This window comes from Eublepharis macularius, chromosome 5 (genome assembly GCF_028583425.1).
Source record: "Eublepharis macularius isolate TG4126 chromosome 5, MPM_Emac_v1.0, whole genome shotgun sequence".
Classification (NCBI taxonomy): Eukaryota; Metazoa; Chordata; class Lepidosauria; order Squamata; family Eublepharidae; genus Eublepharis; species Eublepharis macularius.
Window position 1 is genome coordinate 59345809 of NC_072794.1, and position 19989 is coordinate 59365797.

The window sequence follows — 19989 nt, forward strand, 5'->3', positions numbered from 1 at the left end:
AGTGGTTCATAGACTTGATGTCTACATTATGCAAGAAGCCAGCTTCTTTTCCCCCTATGTCTGCAGAGGCTGAAAGGCTTTATAAAACTAAGGAGGACAAATGTCCCTTTTTATTCACCCATCCTTCTCTGCCTTCATTAGTCACAGAGGAGATGCAGTCAAGAAACAGGCAAAGTTACCATTCTATGCCTGCTAACAGGGAAGGAAAGAAGCTGGATAGCCTGGGATGGAAAGTCTATATGGCTGTGGCCCTCAACGTAAAAATGGCTAATTATGCTGCTATTATGGGGGCTTTCCAGATATTTCTTTGGAATAAGCTGGTGGCATATAACGAACATCTGCCACAGGACCAGTAGTTTCAAGTCAAAGTGATTCAAGAGGAAGTGATCAGGCTCTCTAAATAGCAAATAAATGCTGGAAGACATGTGGCTAACTCTTCCACTAGGACTCTAGCATCAGCAGTAGTTCTTTGGAGGCATGCATGACTCCAGTCTATGGTTTTACTGATTGAGATGATAAGCAAGGTGGAAGATTTACCATTTGAGAGTGAAACGTTATTCTCAAAAATGGATGAGTACTTATCCAAAAAGTGGAAGGACTGTGAGATCCTATCGAGTGTTACTATCCCCTTAACAATCAAGTTCTCGACCCTTCTATGGACAGCAGCAACAGCAGCAGTATAGAGGTTGCTACTCCAGATACCAACCCTATCAGCAGCAGTATCCTCATAGTCACTTGACACTTGTTGCTCAGGGGCAGCATCAGAGGCATAAGCCCACTCATAAACTGAGATAAGGTGTTTCATCAGCTGGGAGCAAGGATCTGAGCCAAAGTCAGAAGCAATTCTGCCTAACACAAAGGGAATCTGTTATTTTTGGTGATAGATTGACCCACTATTATGCAGCTTGGGTGTCCATCACTATAGATATTTGGATATGAGAAATTATCAGGTTATAAAATTGAGTTTTAACAGTTCCCTGTGTCTGAGGCTTCCTTGTAAATCTACTCAAGATACCTTACCTGAGCTGGCTAATGAGTTGACAATGACAATGAGTTGTCAACGTTGCTAGGAAAAGGTGCTGTACAATGAGTTCCAGCATTCGAACCTAGACTAGGGTTTTAGTCAAGATTCTTCTTAGTCCTCAAGAAGAATAGGGGCTTTAGACCCATACTAGACTTTAGGGATTTGAACAAGATGGTCAGAGTACATAAATTTAGAATGGTAACACTCAATATGGTGCTACAGTTGCTGCCCCATGCCTCTTGGTTTGCATTACTGGACCTTAAAGACACTTATTTTCATATCTTAATCCACCCAACCCACAGGAAATGTCTAAGATTTCAGTTTGGGGAGACCACATCAGGTCCTATCATTCGGACTAGCTACATCTCCGAGTTTGGAGCTGTACACCAGTTTGGTGTAGTGGTTAAAAGTGTGGGACTCTAATCTGGAGAGCCAGGTTTGATTCCCCACTCCTCCACTTGAAGCCAGCTGGGTGACCTTGGGCTAGTCACAGCTCTCTGGAGCTCTCAGCCCCACTCACCTCACAGGGTGTTTGTTGTGGGGATAATAATAACACTTTGTAAACTGCTCTGAGTGGGCATTACATTTCCTAAAGGGTGGTATATAAATCTAATGTTATTATGTTATTATTAACGTTATTATTTACCAAGTGCATGGCTGTAGTAGTGGCACACCTGAGAACTAGAGGTTGTTCTATTTACCTATATTTAGATGATTGGTTGATTTTTTGCCCATTCTAAGGAAGCCTCACAGAAACACACAAACCTGGTTTTAGAGACATGTCAGTGTTTTGGTTAATTGATAGTTGGTGGTTAATTTTAAGAAATCCAACCTCAACTCCTTTAGAAGAGTGCTATTTATTGGCACATTACTAGACTTTTCTTTAAGTAAAGCTTTTCTCCTGCTGGAGAGAGCATGAAAACTAAAGACTCTAGTCAAATCCATGATAAATTGTAGTTTCCAATTCACACTTAAAATTAAAAAGCTTTTTTGGTCAAATGGATGCGACGAAAGCTGTGACCCTCCCCGGCAAGGTTACATATGAGGGGCCTACAACTATGGTTTCTATCTGTCCATAACCCCACACTACACACTGAGAATAGAAAGTATTCCATTCCTAGAGTGGTTATTTAATCACTGCACTGCTGGTTATCAGATGCCCATCTACTTAAAGGGGTTCAGTTTGGTTCTTCAAAAATTGAAGCCACAGTTACCACAGATGTTTCGATGGAAGGCTGGTGGGCACATTGTGAGCATCTCACAACCCTCAGTACTGGACTGAAGGGAGAAAAAAAGTTTACATATCAATGTATTAGAAATGAGGGTGGTTCGTTATGTGCTTATTTCCTTTGTAGATGTTGTGCAAAACAAATGTCCAAAGACTCATGGACAACTATACAACCATGTTCTACATAAACAATCATGAAGGCACTATACCAAGGACCCTCTGCCTAGAGTCCATGTCAGTCTGAGAACAGCCAGTGTAACAAATGTCTTCCTCCAGGCCATTCACATCCCAGGGATATCCAATTTCATTGCAGACAGGCTGAGCAGGCTAGGTTTTTCCACTCACGACTGGTGATCACTGAAAGAGTCATGTATACAACCAATTTTTCAACAATAGGGATTCCTGGATGTAGACCTATTTGTGACAGAAGAGAACAGAAAGGCTCCATTGTTCTGTTCTAGAGGGGGAATGGACACATGGTCCCTGGGAGAAGTATTCCAGTTAACGTGGTCAGGGTACCTATTTTATGCCTTCCCACCCATACCCCTCATAGCTTGCACCATCAGCAAAATATATTTGGAACAGATGACTTGCATAGTAATGGCGCCTTTTTGGCCATGTCAGGCATGGTTTCACAAACTTTTTCTCATGGCCAAGAGCAAATTTCAACACTTACCATTGGTAATGGATCTCCTGCTGTACTGAGGAGTTGAGGTATCATGACATAACCAGACTCATAATGACAGCATGGCTAATCCTGCAGTAAGTGGTCTTCCTCAGGGAGTAGCAGAAGTTATACTGAATGCTAGAAAACCTAACACTAGGAAATCTTAGGCTCATAAATTTGTAGGGTGGTCCAAGAGTAAAGGCCTTGATCCCTATATGTGTCTTTTAGCCTCTGTTCTGGAATATCTGTTGAGTCTAAAACCAGGCTTCTTTTTTCTTCTATTAAAGTATATCTGGCTGCAATCTCAGTAGTTCATTCCCCTGTAGGCAAAAAGATAGTTTTCTCACATTATATGTCTAAACAATTTCTAAAGTGTCTTCAGAACATGTTTCCTCCAGTCGCTTGGATTGTACCACAGTGGTTATTGCAGCTGGTGCAGGCAGGATTGATGGCTAACCATTTGATCCTCTAGGCATTTGTCCCTTAAGGATCCTTTCAATTAAAGTGGCATTCCTTGTAGCTATTACTTCCGCCATGACAGTAAGTGAACTAGCAGCACTGCGCCTGGATTCACCTTTGGTGGTGGTGAGACTTAGCTTGGAATTTCTACCAAAGATAGTTTTCAAATTCTATAACTCGTAGGAATTAATGCTCCCTTTGTTTTTCCCTTCTCTGATGTCCAAGGCGGAGAGGATGTTCCGTATCTTGGACATAAGAAGGGCCATACTCTTTTACCTAAACCGTATGGTACTATTCAGGTTGGAGGTCCAACTTTTTGTTTTGTTAGGCCCAAATAAGGGGAAAAGGCTACTTCTTAGACAGCTGCCAGATGGGTAGTTCAGGGTATTAAGATGTGTTATAAGCAAACTGATTTAACTTGTCCACTGGAAGTCCATGACCATTCCAACAGATCACACAGGTCTTTGGTAGCCCCACTGAAAGGTGTTCCTCTACAAGACAGCTGTAGAACTGCAACATGGACATGAGCTAATACCTTCATCAGGCATTACACCCTAGACGTACATAACAGGAGAGAAGCAGCTGTGGGTCAAGCGGTCCTACAAACATTCTCATGAAGAGCACACCCCTCCTCCAGGGGTGACTGGCTTGTTAATCTCCCATGTGGGACTGCACAGAAGACTGAAAATGAAAACAGGGTTACACTTACCTGTAACTGTTGTTCATTGAGGTCTTCTGTGCAGGCGCACATACCCTCCCTCCTTCCCCGCTGAGTGCTCTTCAGTACTTACCTAGAGACTCTGACAGCTGAGGAGAAACTGAGATGGGGATGTTGCTCCTCCAAGAGGGCAGACTATTTTGGCAGGAAACAAGCTACATCTGCACTCTGGGAAGGGACAGGCGCCCCCTAGAGGAATTTTGAGCTGCAGAATCTACCAATCAGCAGGCCAGTGCATGCACAGTCCCATGTATGCCTGCACAGAAGACCTCGATGAACAACAGTTACAGGTAGGTGCAACCCTCTTTTCATTTATACTCCACCTTTCTCTGCATTGAGGACTCAAAACAGCTTACATCATTATCAACTCCCCCATTTTATCCTCAGGACAGTCCTGTGAGTAAGATTAGACTGAGAGTGTGTGACTGGCCCAAGGTTGCCCAGGCAACCTGCCATGGCAGAATATGGATTTGCACCTGGGTGTCCCAGATCCTAGTCTGACACTCTAACCATTACTTTACATGGCTCTCCTTGTCTGACCTTAACAATTATTCAGAAATATACAGACTTCTAATAGTAATTTTCAAATTTTTATTTTTCAAAGGGACTTGTTGGTGGTGTTGGCCCTCCTGGATTTCCTGGACTTAGAGTAAGTATAAATCTTGGTCTTGTCGTAAATCTTGCCCCTTTTCCAAAATGTAATGTAATCATTTATATAGGACTGCATATAGCTACATAGCATAGCTATGAAGAATTCCTCTAATGATTGAGAGATATTGAGAATAGTTACTTGCATATTTTTATTTATTTTTCCTCATTTGTACTCTGCCTTTCTCTCTAATAGGGTCCCAAAGCTGCTGACATTGTTTTCCTCTTCTCCATTTTATCCTCATAGAGTGAGGATTCGAACCTTGATTTTCCACATCCAAGTTCAACACTCTAACCACTCCAGTCACACTACACCATCCCCTTGAAAACAAATGTTGTATAATTCAGCAGTGCAACTAGTGGCAACATCCTTTGGGAGATGATGCTTTCCCTTTAAATCTATATGGCAGCTCTGATCTGTCACTGAATAATTGTATTTTATTGTGATACTATTGTTGTTGTAAGAGGTGAAACTTGTGGCAAGTTGTTTTAAAAATTACATTATGCACTTAGAGTTGCCAATCTGCAGGTGAGACCTGGAGATCTCTTGGAATTACTGATCTCCAGACAACAGACATTAGTTTCCCTGGAGAAAATGGCTGCTTTGGGAGGTGAATTCTATGGTGTTCTACCCTGCTGAGCTCCCTCCCTTCCCCCAACCTCATCCTCCAAATCTCTCAAGGCTCCATCTCCCAAACCTCACCCTCTCCTTTAGCTCTAGCTCAATGCTTAATTTAAAAAGGTATTTGCATTTGGGAAAGAAAGAAATCCCATGCATTTTTGAAAGTGGAAGATCACCATCAGTGATCTATAAAATGCTCTCTAGACCTCACCTCCTCTGTGTATGTGAATGAAATTCTAATCTATACAAATGAGTGGAAAAAGTAGCTCTTCTATTTCTGTAAATTCTACATGAATAGTGAAAAAAGTTTTCAAAAATAATAACGTGTATTCTTTATTCATCATGTTAAATGTGGTGCTTCTTGATGCCATAATTTTTATCCTTTATAACATTTTTCTATTTTGTTTGCTAAAATAGAATTTTATAATGTGTTTCTCTTGGATGTTGCCAAGTAGCAAGTAGCACAAGTAGAAAGTATTTCTCCCCTTTGGTGGAAATTTATGTAAAAAGCCTTCATTTTCATCCAAGCTCACGTGTGAGTCTAAATCAATACACAGAACTTACATTATTTTCTCTTTCATATAGTTGGTATAGTTTCAGTTGGCTTTTAAATTAGTGCTGGCTTTTGCCATATGTGTATTTCTATAACATCAACACTGGGCTGCCTGTTTCTTGACAAAAGTACATTAAGCCATTGCCAGATCATAGCTTCCAGACTATGGCTAACATCCTAAGTATACTTGCTTGGAAATAAGTTCTATTTTAATAAATGGCTATTCCAGCTAAGTATGATTAAAATTGGCCACCAATATTCTATTTTTTAAGTAGGCATTCTTTCCTGTGTCTGTGCTGAGATACTGTTCGTCACTGAGTTTTGAGCTCGAGTGATGATTTGGACCTGAGCATTTAAAATAGGTACATGGTATGGCTCTTTTGGAATCATCCCAGTTTAAACTGCAGGTGGAAGACTGCATGTCTAAATATTCCCTTTTAACTGTATATAGACAAGTAACACATCAAGGACAGGCTTGTTACATTAATTTCACTATATATATAGGTTTTCCCCCTTTATAGCAACCCGAGTTGTACATTTTTTGTTGTTTTTTCCTCACAATTTTGTTGTGAGGTACACAAACTATGCACCACCTGGTTTTTCCACTGAAAACTCTGCTTGCCATCCTGTGGGGGGGAAAAAGATCTTTCACAGGATGGCATTGTTGAGCCGATATTTTCCATGGATCTGGAAGGGACGGTATGCCTTGTGCTTGAATGACCCCCACCCTGCTATTTATTAGTTTATATTGACTTTATTTTTTAAAAAAAAGCATTTTAGGGTGATGCCATAGTGCTATTCTTTAGTGACAAAAATCACAACATAACACATTCTACATTTCTGGTGCATGTTGACTTGCATAGTGACCATGTACAGCACTCTATGGGTGTGCATGCATGTGTAATTGGCAGCGATCCTTCATGTCTATCTGGCCACAATTTTATAATTTTCTTAAATATATATTGCAGAACAGCACAATTGCACTATTCTGGGATCATGGTATGACTGTACTTTCAAAACTGGAAATATTTTTCCTTTTGCACACAATTACTTGAAGTAATCTGTGTCTGAGGAAGTGACTGTGCTTCTGGCTCCTGTACTGCATTTAAATTTTGCCAATAGTGTGTAATTGTTTTTAATAACTGGAATAGCACAATCTCACTCTCTAGGCATATCATAAAATTTCAGTGTTAGGAGTTTTCCCCCTCTCAAATGCAATAGCAGCCCATGAGGGCAAAGGAAAGGAAGAATTGTCATGTTGCTGTATTCTAGAGCTGTGCATGTGTTAAAAATATTTTAAGAGGATGGAGAATCATGACTGCACTGGAGAGCAGATGCAATCCATATCTTTTGTAAAGGGAAACTATGGATGATAGCTAGGAAAAACCTCATTAGCCTGTGTGTTACCAGAACTGCTCTTTATTATAATGGGGAATTAGCTGTAGCAGTCTGTAACTTAAAATTAAGCGCGGATCATAACCTATGTATACGGAGGTCCCGATCCCAGACACTCTAGTGAAAAAGAGGCAGACTACAAATAGGTTCCAAACACGTGTATTTAGTGTGGCGTAAGCCTAACTTGCACAATCATACAAGAAACACACAAGATCTAGGAAATACAGAGTATGAAATACAGAGACGTTCGCATTAGCTGGTTCCCAACGATGATAGGGGGAATACTCACTTATCCTGAAGCGAAGCAGAGACACAACAGCGAGGAGGGGGTGGCTCAATGCCAGCACTGGAACCACAGACGGACAGCAAGGAGGTCTGGATAGGGAATGGCCGAGGCACCGAGTGGTCTGGGAGACCAGCTTAAATACCCCAAAACGTACCCTGGGGCTGGTGCTGTACTTGGTGGTTCTCACAGATTAAAACAAAGGTTCTAATGGGCTACTGAATGGCTTGGATGGGCCACTTTGGTAATCAGATTGTGATAAGTGACACCTCAGGAAGAGGGGACAAAAGAGGGAGGGGGAAATCCAAGTGGGCTGAAAGGATGTTCCAGCGGACGGGGCTTGTCCTGATGTCATCAGCTTCTGGAATGCGGAGGTTTCTTTGAGATGCATTCTCTAAGTGCTTGGGATGGTCGGCACTTAGTTCCTTCTCCGGGGCGGCTCCTAAGATATGCAGAGCGGGGCGAGGGGCTCTCGCTGCGGACGTGGTGTGCCCGCTTCGCCGAAATGGCTTCCCAAAGCAGTCTTCCTCTCAGGGTCTTCTGTCTGCCTGAGAACATGGATGCCGGCTGGGCATGGCTGGGGCTGGATAGCAGGCTGCCCGGTAGCGAGGGCAAGCTCGGGGACCGGCTTGCGGGAGGCTCCAGGCGGGAACTGACCAGGGAGCGCCTAGCCAGGCTCGCTGGAGGTTTCCCCGGCAGGCGCCCGGCTGCTAGCAGCGGCTTGGGCCCATATGAGGCAGGCTTCCATCGAGGCAGGGGGAACAGCACTTTAAAACACAGTCCAAGGCAGGGAACAGGCACGGTCCGTGGCAGATGGCAATGCAGGCACGGGGCACACTTGTAACACAGTCCAAACGCACACTAGGAAGTCCAGATACAGGTCAGGGCAGGGCTGCCCAGAAATAGAGTCCTTTGTGCAGTTAACCAAACATGGAGTCAGTAAACTACACAGTCTATTGCAGCAGCAAGGTAATTGACACGCAGGCAGGAAACTGACACGTGTATTAACACACACACGTGTAAAGCAATCTTTGTGTAGTAATAAAACAGCAATGCAGGAAACTTTAACACAGTTCATAGCAGGCTTTAAAGCAGGGGAGGGGGCCTACTTGGCAACATGTGGCATGTAGAATCTCTCTTGCAAGGGCAAATGGACCAACAACATGACCGCCATGGAAAATCTCCTCCAGGTGGAAGCACTCAGTGATACATCACATGTATTGATCGCATCTTCACATTTTTTGCATTAGCTTGAAAAGTTGGAAATCTAGTCTTTGTAGTGAGAGTATTCCCAGTGATTTGAGTATTTGACTGAGAAAAGCTTGGAGAGGGACTTGGCTATGGTTTGCAAGCTTACTCTCTCATATTGACATTTAGCTAATTCTAATGTTATAAAGAGTTTTATGTATAACTGATAATCATACTATCTCCTCTATCTACATAATCTTGCCCTCTGAACTCAGCTGAGGTTAACATCCCAGAGTCCACACGTGAATCCTTTCATTGGGAGCTTGTGGTTTTTCTTTCTCTTTTGGTTCAAAAGTGTAAGCCCGATGAGATTATTGGAAGCTATTTGAAGAACAGAATCATTACAAAAAAGACTCAGTTACTTATCAAATTGTTTAATCAAAATGTGCATCCCAGGAAGAATGATAAGATATTCCTAAGAGAAATGCATTCTCTAGAAGAGGCCTTAAACTGAACTTGATTACAGGCATGTAGGCAGAAGTATGATCTGTTGATTGCCTGAAACATGTAAACAGTTGACTCTTGTAAAGAAAAGAGTGGGAACAGCTAACACTCTCTTTTACATCTCTGATGCCTTCATTGAGAGTACCAATGAATATGTGGAAGTGAGAGGAAGGGAATGGGTTTGCATCTGCTGGCTCCATCTCTGACCACCATATGATCAAGCACTGAAGGACCTGCAAGGAACTGCAGGGGGCATCCCATTCTCCCCTTCCCTGCTATTTCCTCTTTTCCTTCCCTGAAAGCCCCTGAAAGTGGTGGGGAACCCACTAGAACTTGTGGGAGAACCTCACTTTCCCCAATGCTCTTTCCACACTATTTCCTCTTTCCCTTCTCCTGGCAGCTCCCATATCATCAACTCCCTCTGCTTCCTTTTCTCCTTCTCACACCCCCAAGAACCAGTCTACATTTTATCTTCATCCCAGGGTGTGCGGCCGAAGGTCACCCAGCAAGCTTCCACAGTAGAGTGGGGATTTGAACCTTGGACTCCCAGACTGTAGTCTGAAACTCATAACCACTACACCACTCTGGCTTTCATGTGGTGGCTTCTGTTGTGTATAGTAGCAAGCAGCTTGGCATAAGTAAGTCATGCAATAGTGTGATAGCATGTTTCCTGGTGGTTGCTGCTGACCCCTGTCTTGATGAGCTTTCATCAGAGACCAAAACAGCCCTAGAAAGGGCCTGGCTGTCTGCCCCTGCCTTTTACTGACAGAAACCAAGGCTTGAAGATGTAATTTTGTTGTGGATTCCTAGCAATAACCACTGAGGGCATTTGTTCCTTAGAACTACAGGTGCTGCTTCTGTTATTTTAGGTGGTTTTAACTTTTCATTTTTTTTCTTTTAGATTTCAGATTTTTCTGCAATCCTGAGGCATTTTTCAGGTTTGTAGAAAGATCTGTCTTGTCTGTTCATGATGTCAGTCTCCAGGTTTAAGTATTCACAGATCTGACCATGTTTAGAATTAGATATATTGATATCATTATCATAACACCCTTTACCCATTTAGAAAAAGCCTTGCAGTGCTACCTTCTCTCTATTGTTCTCTTTCTAAAGTTGGTGCTGCTGACAGCCTGGGTGACTTGCAGCATACTTTAAAGCTGGGGAAAGAAGAGAAGAGCTCTATCATGACTGTGTGCACTGTCTGTCTTAGCCCTGTAATTACAGTTTAATTCGTTTTTGAACAAATCAGAATGGATCGGACAGCAAACTGTCAAATGGCAAATATGCAATATTATCTTACAACCTCCCTTTATGAGCTGAAAGCTGGCATACAGAGCAATCGTGTCATTTATTGTTTTTTCAGGGTGTTTTAGGGCCAGTGGGACCATCTGGACCACCTGGAATTCCTGGACCTCTGGTACAGTATTATTTACTTAATTAAAATATTTATGTGCCTACCTTTTTCCTGGCCAATAGTAAAATAAAATATGGTCATTGGATTATATGAATTACATAATTAAAAACATTATCCCAACTATAAGTAAAATACATTAAAACCCCAATGAAAACCCATTTTTAGAACACACCAAGAATATATTTTCTTTAGCCCCAACCATCTCAAAAGCACAGTAGATTAGTTCTGTTGCACAGTCTCACCAGAAGGTCAGGAGGATAGAACCCCACCCCCCACCCCGCAACCTCTTCCAGGAGGTTGTTCCAGAAATGTGAGGCAGCCCCTGAAAAAGCCTGAGCCCAGGCTTTGCAAGACACACCCTACACAGAGGAAGCACAGCCAGTAGGTCCCAATGGGAAGAACAAAGCTGCTGCACAAGATCATGCAAGGGGTGGCAGTCCTTCCTCTATGTGGGCTCCAGGTTATGAAGGGCTTTAAAAGTGAGCACCAGCGCCTTGAACTGGATCCAGAAATGAATTCGCAGCCACTGAAATTACCTTAAAAGGTTACGTAACTCATACGCAATGATCTGCTAAATACCTTTCTGTACCGAGGAGTGAAGCGTTACATTTGTTATTCTTTTGTTTTTCTTTTGTGTAGGGTCTTCCTGGGAGTATGGGGCAACCTGGATTGAAAGGTGATAAGGTGATCTAAATAGTTTCATTATCAGAGTTATTTTAACTGCGAACCTTATCTATTAATGTGATTCTACAAAGAATCCTTTTAAATATTTTTAAGCAATAAGGTTCTGCATTTAGTCCAACCCTAGTTTTTTAAATATAATCTCAGCCAATCCATACTTTCTGCTGCTGTTGAGTAGATTTCTCAGATTTATTCTGTTTCTGGTGTCGCTTTTCTTCAGCGCAAGCAGTCTTCCACTGATGCAGGAGTTTTGAAAGATCTGTTGAGCCAGGGAAATGTTCATTGCACTGGAGGAAAGTAACACCACTAGTAGAAAGGATCCAGTTCTTAATTTTTACTAGTGTGAAAAATTACATCAAACTTTGCAGTCTGTTTTAATAATTAGTGGTTCTGAAATTGTACAGTTTTTGTGCTGTAAACTAACTGGACTTTGTAAACATCCTATTTATAACTGTCTTGATGGGTCTATGTATAACCGTGCATTTTTAGGGTGAACAAGGCATTGCAGGAGAGCCAGGGGAGCTGGGGTACCCAGGAGACAAGGTAAGAATGTTTAACAACTCTGTTTCAACAAAGGTTTAGGGGATTTACAGTGCAATCCTAAGAGGAGTTACACCAATCTAGGTTTATTGAAATCAGTGGGCTTAGACTGCAGTAACTCTGCTTAGGATTGCACTGCTTATAATCTTAGACATCTAAGGCTCTTCATTTGTGACTGCATTATTTATTTATTTATTTATTTATTTATGTCATTTATAGCCTGCCTTTCTCACTGAGACTCAAGGCGGATTACACAGTATGAGATTAGTACAATCAGTATCAAGTACATTTTAATACAATATCAAGGACGTTTCCACAAAGAATGCCATAGGATAAACAGATACAAGTTTTAAAGACATAGCATTAGCAAGAATCCAATATAGAGTAGAAAAATACTGAAACAGAACATAATCAATTTTAGGACTGACATTAGACAACATGGAGCACAGGTGGTACATAGGAGTACATATTTAAAGCAACAGATAATATGTAAGGCAATATAGTGATTAAGTCTACGGTCCCTAACTCATTAGGGACCCCATCCCTACAATACAGCCCTCCCATTTGAGCATTACAGAATGGCTATATTCTATGTAATCGTTCTAATTAATCTTGCAAGTATAGCCACTTGCCCAAATGACCATAATGTTTTATGGGCCAAGTTTCAGTTTTGCAAGGTGCATGGGATTGCCTTCTAGAAAAATCTTCTGCTTTCTAGTGTCCCACCATTTCCATTCTCCATCATTGTACAAAAATAAGCAGTTACATATTTCAGTCACAGGAGCCTTTAACACACACAAAGGTGGCAAATGCAACAAGCAAGAGTGAGCTTTCACTTACAGTTTTCTTGGTGTAAGTTACTTGGTTTAAACCCCATCTGCATGTAAGGATGATTTGGAGAGAATAAAAATGAGAGCAGAAGTTCTTGAAAGGACCTTTGGTATCTTCCTGATACCAGCTGATCCAAGTGTCTCCTGAGTACTGTGCAAGTATGACAAGAAGGGGAGGGGGCACTTAGATACTAGCAATATGGGATCCTACCTCATGTCTAACTTTTCTTGTTGGAGAAGATAGTTGACAGACAATTGCACTCCCATTCTGTTTAGGGTGGGCCTTTCTCTCCTTCAGCTATTGGTTTTCCTTTAAAAATTTCTTTATCCGTGTGGCTTGATGTTGAAATAAACATTGAGCAGCACTATCAAATCTATAAGTAACTTTTTCATTAGATTTTAAAAAATCTTTTCTATTAAGTCTTTATAGAAACGTATAGAAAATAGATAATGAAAGCCAAACTAATCATTATTTTGTCTGAGCTGGAGATTTATAGAGTATCTGTACAGGAGTTTCCTGGATTTCTATATCAGGCACCCTCAACACGGTGCCCATGGCTGCCATGATGTCTGCCAGCAACTTTCCTGGCACACAGTGATTGTAGAAAGAGGGTGGGGCCAGGTGGGGCTTTTGCCAGTAGGGTTTCTGATTGGCTGTGCAGATATATTTAAAAAGTTGCTTCAGCAGTAAGTTCCACAACAGCACAAGGATCTTTATTGCATGATTGAAGGTAATCTGTACATATGATATAAAATATTTTTAAACAATGTGTTCATTGCCGTGGCTTCTCTGCAGTCCCGCATGGGAACTGTGCATGCTCAGGAGAACTGCGGACATTCAAAAAGCTCCTAATAGCTTTTTGCTCGCCCATCCCTTTTTGCATGCTTTTCCCCCAGGCACTCCTATAAAAGGAGAGGGGGAGCAGCTCCCTCCCTCAATTCTTTTGCCCCCACTGAAAAGGACATTTGCTTCTCTTCTCTTTGGAACTATTCCTCCTTGCTGAATGCGCTCTGCTACCTTTGACTTCATGGTGTCGAAGGCCCTCTTCAAGAAGTGTTCCCGATGAAGAATTAAGATGGCCTGATCCGATTGCTATGATAAATGCCGTTTTTGTTCAGGCGAAGTACACAACATAGTGCATCATGTACAAACAACAATTTATGCTGAAAGCATGTCATGAAAGAGAAGCATGTCATGAAAGGCACTATGGGAGTCAGCACTCAAAGGTTCTGCTGTGATCTTTTCAGTGGCCTCTGACAAGGAACCAGAGCATCCTGAGTGTACCTCTTCTGTTCCTTTTTTGACTCCAGTCATTGAATTCAGTTCTAAAGACTCCATTAACATCTTCAATTCCATCAACGTCTTCCTCAGTTCCATCCTGAAGTCAATCAGAACCACCAGCCCAAAAGGCAAAAATGAAACCTAAACACCTGGAGAAGCCTCCTTCCTTTACATTATCACCAGTACATAGGAAGAAGAAACCTTCTTCTTCATCAGCTCCAACAAACCTTTTGGTTCCTACTGTGGTTCTAAGGATACCATCTCCAAATCCAAGCCAACATTTCTCCTTACCACCCTCACTGTCCAGAGAAGAGATCCCAGAGATATTGGAGCTGTCTACCACCATCTCCACACTATCTCTGTCTCCAGCAGTTAACCTGACTGGTCAGAAGGATTCTATAGCCTTGGCTAAACGGGATAAGCAATTATAACTTTTGAATTCTCATAGATGTTATTGTTGGGTCAAAAGCTCGGATTATGCGTCTCCCTGCCACTCTTACTATGCTTATGGATATGAGGGATCTCCATTCCTTTACCCCACCCAACCACTGTTACTATCTGGAAGAAGAATATTATGATTGGTCTGGATTGGATCTGAGGCACAAACTAAAGTCCTTGGTCCTATTACCTGCCCTGGAGACTGTGACAGTTCACTATCCATTTTTAGAACCATCTAGTCACTCTGATGACGACGTCACTGTCAGTTCCTACATAGCCTCGGAACCATCCCCACTGGATATAGTCACTGAATAGTCGGCAGTCTCAACATCTCACGATCTGTGGATGTACACTGAACAAATGGTGAGAATGGTAAAGTCCCTGGAGATAAAAGTTAATTGTTCGGCACCAACATCTTCAGATCTGGTGTTCTGAGTTCTCCATTCTGAGACTGTAGGTCCTGTGGCTTTCCCCATCATTCAGGGGATGCTGTATGTGACAAAAGATGTCTGGGCATGGCCAGCTTCAACTCCAGTAACATCAAGAAAGCGAGATAATATGTATAAAACTAGGCAAGAAGGGTCAGGGTTCCTTTTCACTCACCCACGAGCTAATTCTACAGTTACTAAATCCCTACAAAAGAGTTCTGGTCACTCAGCACCCCTTGATAAAGAAGGCAGGAAGCTGGATATATTGGGCCACAAGGTCTTTGCTTTCTCCACTTTAGCATTCCACATAGGCAACTATGAAGTCATTATGAAATGCTATCAACTTTTGCTTTGAGAAAAACCAGGCTCCTATTTAGACTTTATTTGTGAGAAAAAGAAAAGGCTTGCAAAAATTTTACAAGGAGAAGCTTTTGAACTCTCCAAAGAGCAGATAAACACTGCTAGACACATTGCTGATGGCACTTCCAGGGTTATTGCTTCTGAGCCAGGTATTTCCAAAGCAGCAAGCTGCTTCGGATTCGGGTATTTAAATTGCTTCAGTATGCTCCATAAAGATTTGGAGCATACCGAAGTGAGGGGAGGAAGCATTGTCCCAGCCCCTCCCCACTCCCACTTAGCCCCCAGCACCACACCCACCCCACTTACCAGGCCAGGAGACAGCCAGGACGACCAGCTGGGCAGCAGGAGGGCACACTGCTGTCGCCTCTGCCGCCACGGCCAGCTGGGAGACAGAAAGGCCTGGAGCTGCCACTTCTGCCACCGCAGTGGCCAGTAGGGAGGCGAGGAAGCCCAGGAGCCACTGTCTTCACTGCTGCAGCAGTTAGCTGGGAGGCAGAAAGGCCTGGAGCTGCTGCCTCTGCCGCTGCCGCAGCCATTGGGGAGGCAGGGAAGGCCCAGATAAGTGGGTGGTGGGCTGCCAGCCAGCAGGGAGGTGAGAAGGGCCTTCAGCTTACCCATAGGGGGGATTCCCCCATGGGCCAGCTGAAGCCCAGAAAGGGCCCCAAAGCTTCCTGAAGCAACTTGAATCACTTCGGGAAGCTTTGATTCGGGATTTCCAAATCGGGGCCAGCATCTGGCTCTGATTTGGAAATCCTGAATTTTTACAGATCGGGTCCAGTTCAGGTATTTTACCCAAATCGGAAACCCGAAGCACACACTCCTACTCTTCATAATATGACAAGGTTATTGTCTGGAGTTCAAAACAAACCCTCCTGATCTTCAACCTCTGACAACTTCCTCAACACCACCTCCTTTTTGACTAAGAAGTGGAGACCCTTTGGTTAAAAAGGGTAACAAAGGAAATCTACCTCTTCAGACATGGTTTTCCCCCAGTACTTTATTATAGACAAAAAAAATCACAGGGGACATGCCCAATTGTAGATCTCTGCTCCTTAAACCAGTTTATTGTTATAAAAAAGTTTTTTATGTCATCTCTCACAGATGTTCTCCCACTAGTACAAGTTCATTCATTGTTTGCTACTGTAGACGTATGAGATTCTTATTTTCATATTTCAATAAATACCAAGTTCAGAAAGTTTCTTCATTTCCTGTGTAGCTCCAGAAAATATTAATACAAGATCCTTCAGTCTCTTTTGGGTCCCTCAAGTTTTTATAAATTTCGTGTTAGTAGTTGTAGGCCATCTCAGAGTACTATGTTGCACAGTCTTCCCATATTTCGATGTTGGGTTAATAGTGAACCCTTCTAAAGAGACTCTCCCAACACGTCTCCATGATATTGTCTGCTCTGGCTCAATTACGCCTCAAGGTCAACATGGTGAAGTCCTCCTTTAAACCTTCATAGGCGCAGATCTAGATTCAAAACAGGGTCTTGCCTACAACACTCAGGACTCCTCCTCACACTAAACAAGGTACTAATTTGCTGATATCAAAGAGCAAAAGACATTCAAAAACTGTTAAATTTCATGGCCTCCCTGCACCTCATATTTCCTCTTACTAGACTGAATCTTCATCCCCTACAAAACTGATTTATAAGATTTTTGTCTCCTCAATATTACAATCTGTACAAGCGATTGTCAGTACCCAGGTAAATTCTTAAATCTCTGCAGTGGTGGACAAACAGAATCTCTTGGTGGGCACAATTGTTGACTCAACACCAGTACATAATTTTCACACAGATGCGTCCCTCACGGGATCAGACAAAATGAAACAGGTTCTCAGCTTGGAATTCCTTCAGAAGTGTTGACCCCCTTACTTGCCCCCTCCCTCCAGCTCTGCATCACTTAGTTCAGTTAAAAGGTCTCACAATTGTCTATTAAGGTACATTGGCTGCCATATTTGCATACCACAACCATATTGGAGGGAACCCCCTTTTTCACAACCAGAATGTAGATTTCTCTTCAAAGATCTGGCTAACATATCCACCAGGCTCCACACCCACTCCTTAGAGGAGCCCATCACTAGTCCTCTCTTGTCTTACGTTTAAACCTTTCAAACCTCTGGTGACCTGTACCCTGCATTTTCTGTTAGCTAAAGCAGACTTCTTAGTGGATCTAACATATGCTAGATGGGCGAGTGAACTGGAAGCCCTCAGATCAGACCTTCTATTCTTGAAAACATCCAGTGACAAACTGGTACTTCAGCCCAGCCTTCCCTTCTTACTTAAGATAGTATGAGCCTTTCACATGAACCAAGACATTGTATTACCAGTATTTTTTCCTTCCCCTCAAGATGACAAAGAAAGGAGACTTCACACGCTGGATGTTACATGTTGGATATGTTTTATCTTTTTATTTGGACAGAACAGAATTTTGTAAGAACATAATCTATTTGTAGCCTTTCAAGGACTTGGGAAAGGCAGGAAGCTGTCCCCTCAGACAATTTCTAAATAGATCATTTGGCTCATTAAGACCTGCTATATTCAATCTCAATGAACTTGTCCTTTGCAGCTTTGGGCACACTCCTTATGAGCCCAGGCTATTTTGTCCACTTTCAAACAAGGTATTCCTCTCTTAGACCTCTGCAAGGCAGTCACATGGTCAACTTCTTCGATGTTCATCAAGCACTATGTGATCGATGATGACTCCACCAGACAAGATGCAGCAGTTGGTAGAGCCATTTCACCTGAAGAGCACCACTCCCTCCTCCAGGGTAAGTCAGGGTAAGTCGCTAATCTCCCATGTGGGACTGCACAAAAGCCACGATGATGAAAACAAGGTTGCACTTACCTGTAACTGTTGTTCACTGAGGGTCTTATGTGCAGGTGCACATCCTTCCCTCTGACCCCACCACAAGCTCTTCTTGCTTCCTTCTTCAGCAGTGGTCTTTGAACTGAAGGAGGGGACCACTTCCCTGCCCCTTTTATTAGGTGCACCTGGGGAAGAAGCATGTGAAAAGGGATGGATGAGCATCTTGCACTATTAGGAGTTTTTTGAACATCTGTAACTGGCCTACGCGTGCACAGATCCCATATGTGCCTGCTTAGATGACCACTTGATGAACAATAGTTACAGGTAAGGATGACTTTGTTTTCATTTTAAAAGGTATCTTGTTAAACAGAACTTCTGCCTAAAATGTAGAAGAATTACTATTAGAGTTATGTGTGAGTTCACTTCCTGACATTTTGTGGTTGGCCCTGCCTCTTGTGGCAGCCATTTTGTGGCTGTACCCTCCACCGTGTTTCAGAATCCCAAAGGTACCTTCAGGCTCACAAGTGTTGGGAATCCCTTGTTCTACATTAATATTTTATCCTAAAATGGAGACGTAGAGTTTATGAGAAATGAAGAACAGGATTACAATGTCAGCTGCCTTTTGTGTAAATGGGAATGTGTAATCATATTTCCTTGAAATGGTAGAAACTAATTGTTTTTCTGAAAGGGTGCTGCTGGTTTGCCAGGTCCACCAGGAATTAAAGGAAAACTCGGCCCCTTGGTATGTACTATCATTTGTATTTTATAGTTATATTAATAGTTCTTTGACAAAGAATATTTAGATGTGTGAGAACTGTCTCATCTGGTACAGATTGTCATAAAATGAGAATGATTTAATTGAAGTAAGAGAGTAACCATGCAATTAGGAAATACTTTATTTTCTCTCACTTCACCAACAGTTAAAATCCATTGAGAATGCAATGTGCTCCTCAGTTTCCCATTAGGAAATACTTATCAGGAACAATGCCTATTTCATGTATCTCAATATATTTTATACATTGCAGTAACTGTACTTCTTAAAATATCATGGAGTTAATCCAGTTGAATGTAGGTGTGGTCATGGTATGTGGAAGAGTTCTATAGGTCTTACTAGCATCTTGTTTTTTTCCATCACCTCCACCATTATGAGTAAACAATCATATACAGGTAGCGTGAGGGAGCAGTGTCAGAAATTGAGGTTCCTTCTTGCTTGACATATCCCTATTTAGCTCTCCTTCTATGTTCCATGCAAGTTACGTGTGCTCCAGAATGCATAAAGTGTGTAACGTACAAGAAATTGCATGGTACCCATAAACTCCATGCCAGGAATTAGTAGAGAAAACATGAAACTCCTGCGTGCACTCTATTTGCAGTCACATGTGTTAGCTTTTCAAAGCAAGTTCCAGTTTTCCCTCCCACTGCAAACTTTCCAAATCATGATAATCTTTTAGTGTGTTTTTTTTTATCTGAGGGGGCAAAGCTTGAGGGTTTGATTCTTGCTGAAACTGCACTATAGTTCTTGATAAATTAATTTTTACGAGATGTTATATTTGGATTTTATGCCCCATTCCACAGACATGCACGTACAGCAATGGCCTTTCTGTGTAATGCTGCACATGCATTTATGAGCATACCTATAACTTGCTTCCCAACAGATGAGTGGTCAAGGCTGCCTTGTACTAGCTCAGACAAGTGGCCTGTCTAGCACACTGAAGTCTACTGTTGAATGGTGGTGGTTTTCCAAGGCAGGTTGTTTCACAGCTGTGTCTTCTGAGATCCTGAACTGGAGATGCTGGGGATTGGGTGTGGAATGTTCTACCACTGAGTTATGGGTTGTTCTATCAATTTTAGCCAAGTTGCTTGCTTTTTTGGAGAAGTGGGAAACCTGAATCTAGTTGAACTACATCTTTCTTGTAAGAAACT

At 42.2% G+C, this 19989-nt stretch overlaps 1 protein-coding gene across 1 annotated transcript in view; it reads left to right on the forward strand.

Annotated features, from left to right (window-relative positions):
* The window catches only part of COL24A1 (collagen type XXIV alpha 1 chain), a 259353-nt gene that overhangs the window by 85490 nt on the left and 153874 nt on the right, over window positions 1–19989 (forward strand). The window contains exons 15-19 of the mRNA XM_054980368.1: window positions 4701–4745; window positions 10650–10703; window positions 11340–11384; window positions 11871–11924; window positions 18755–18808. Of these exons, the coding sequence (XP_054836343.1) occupies window positions 4701–4745; window positions 10650–10703; window positions 11340–11384; window positions 11871–11924; window positions 18755–18808 (252 nt within the window). The remainder of the gene's footprint in view (window positions 1–4700; window positions 4746–10649; window positions 10704–11339; window positions 11385–11870; window positions 11925–18754; window positions 18809–19989) is intronic.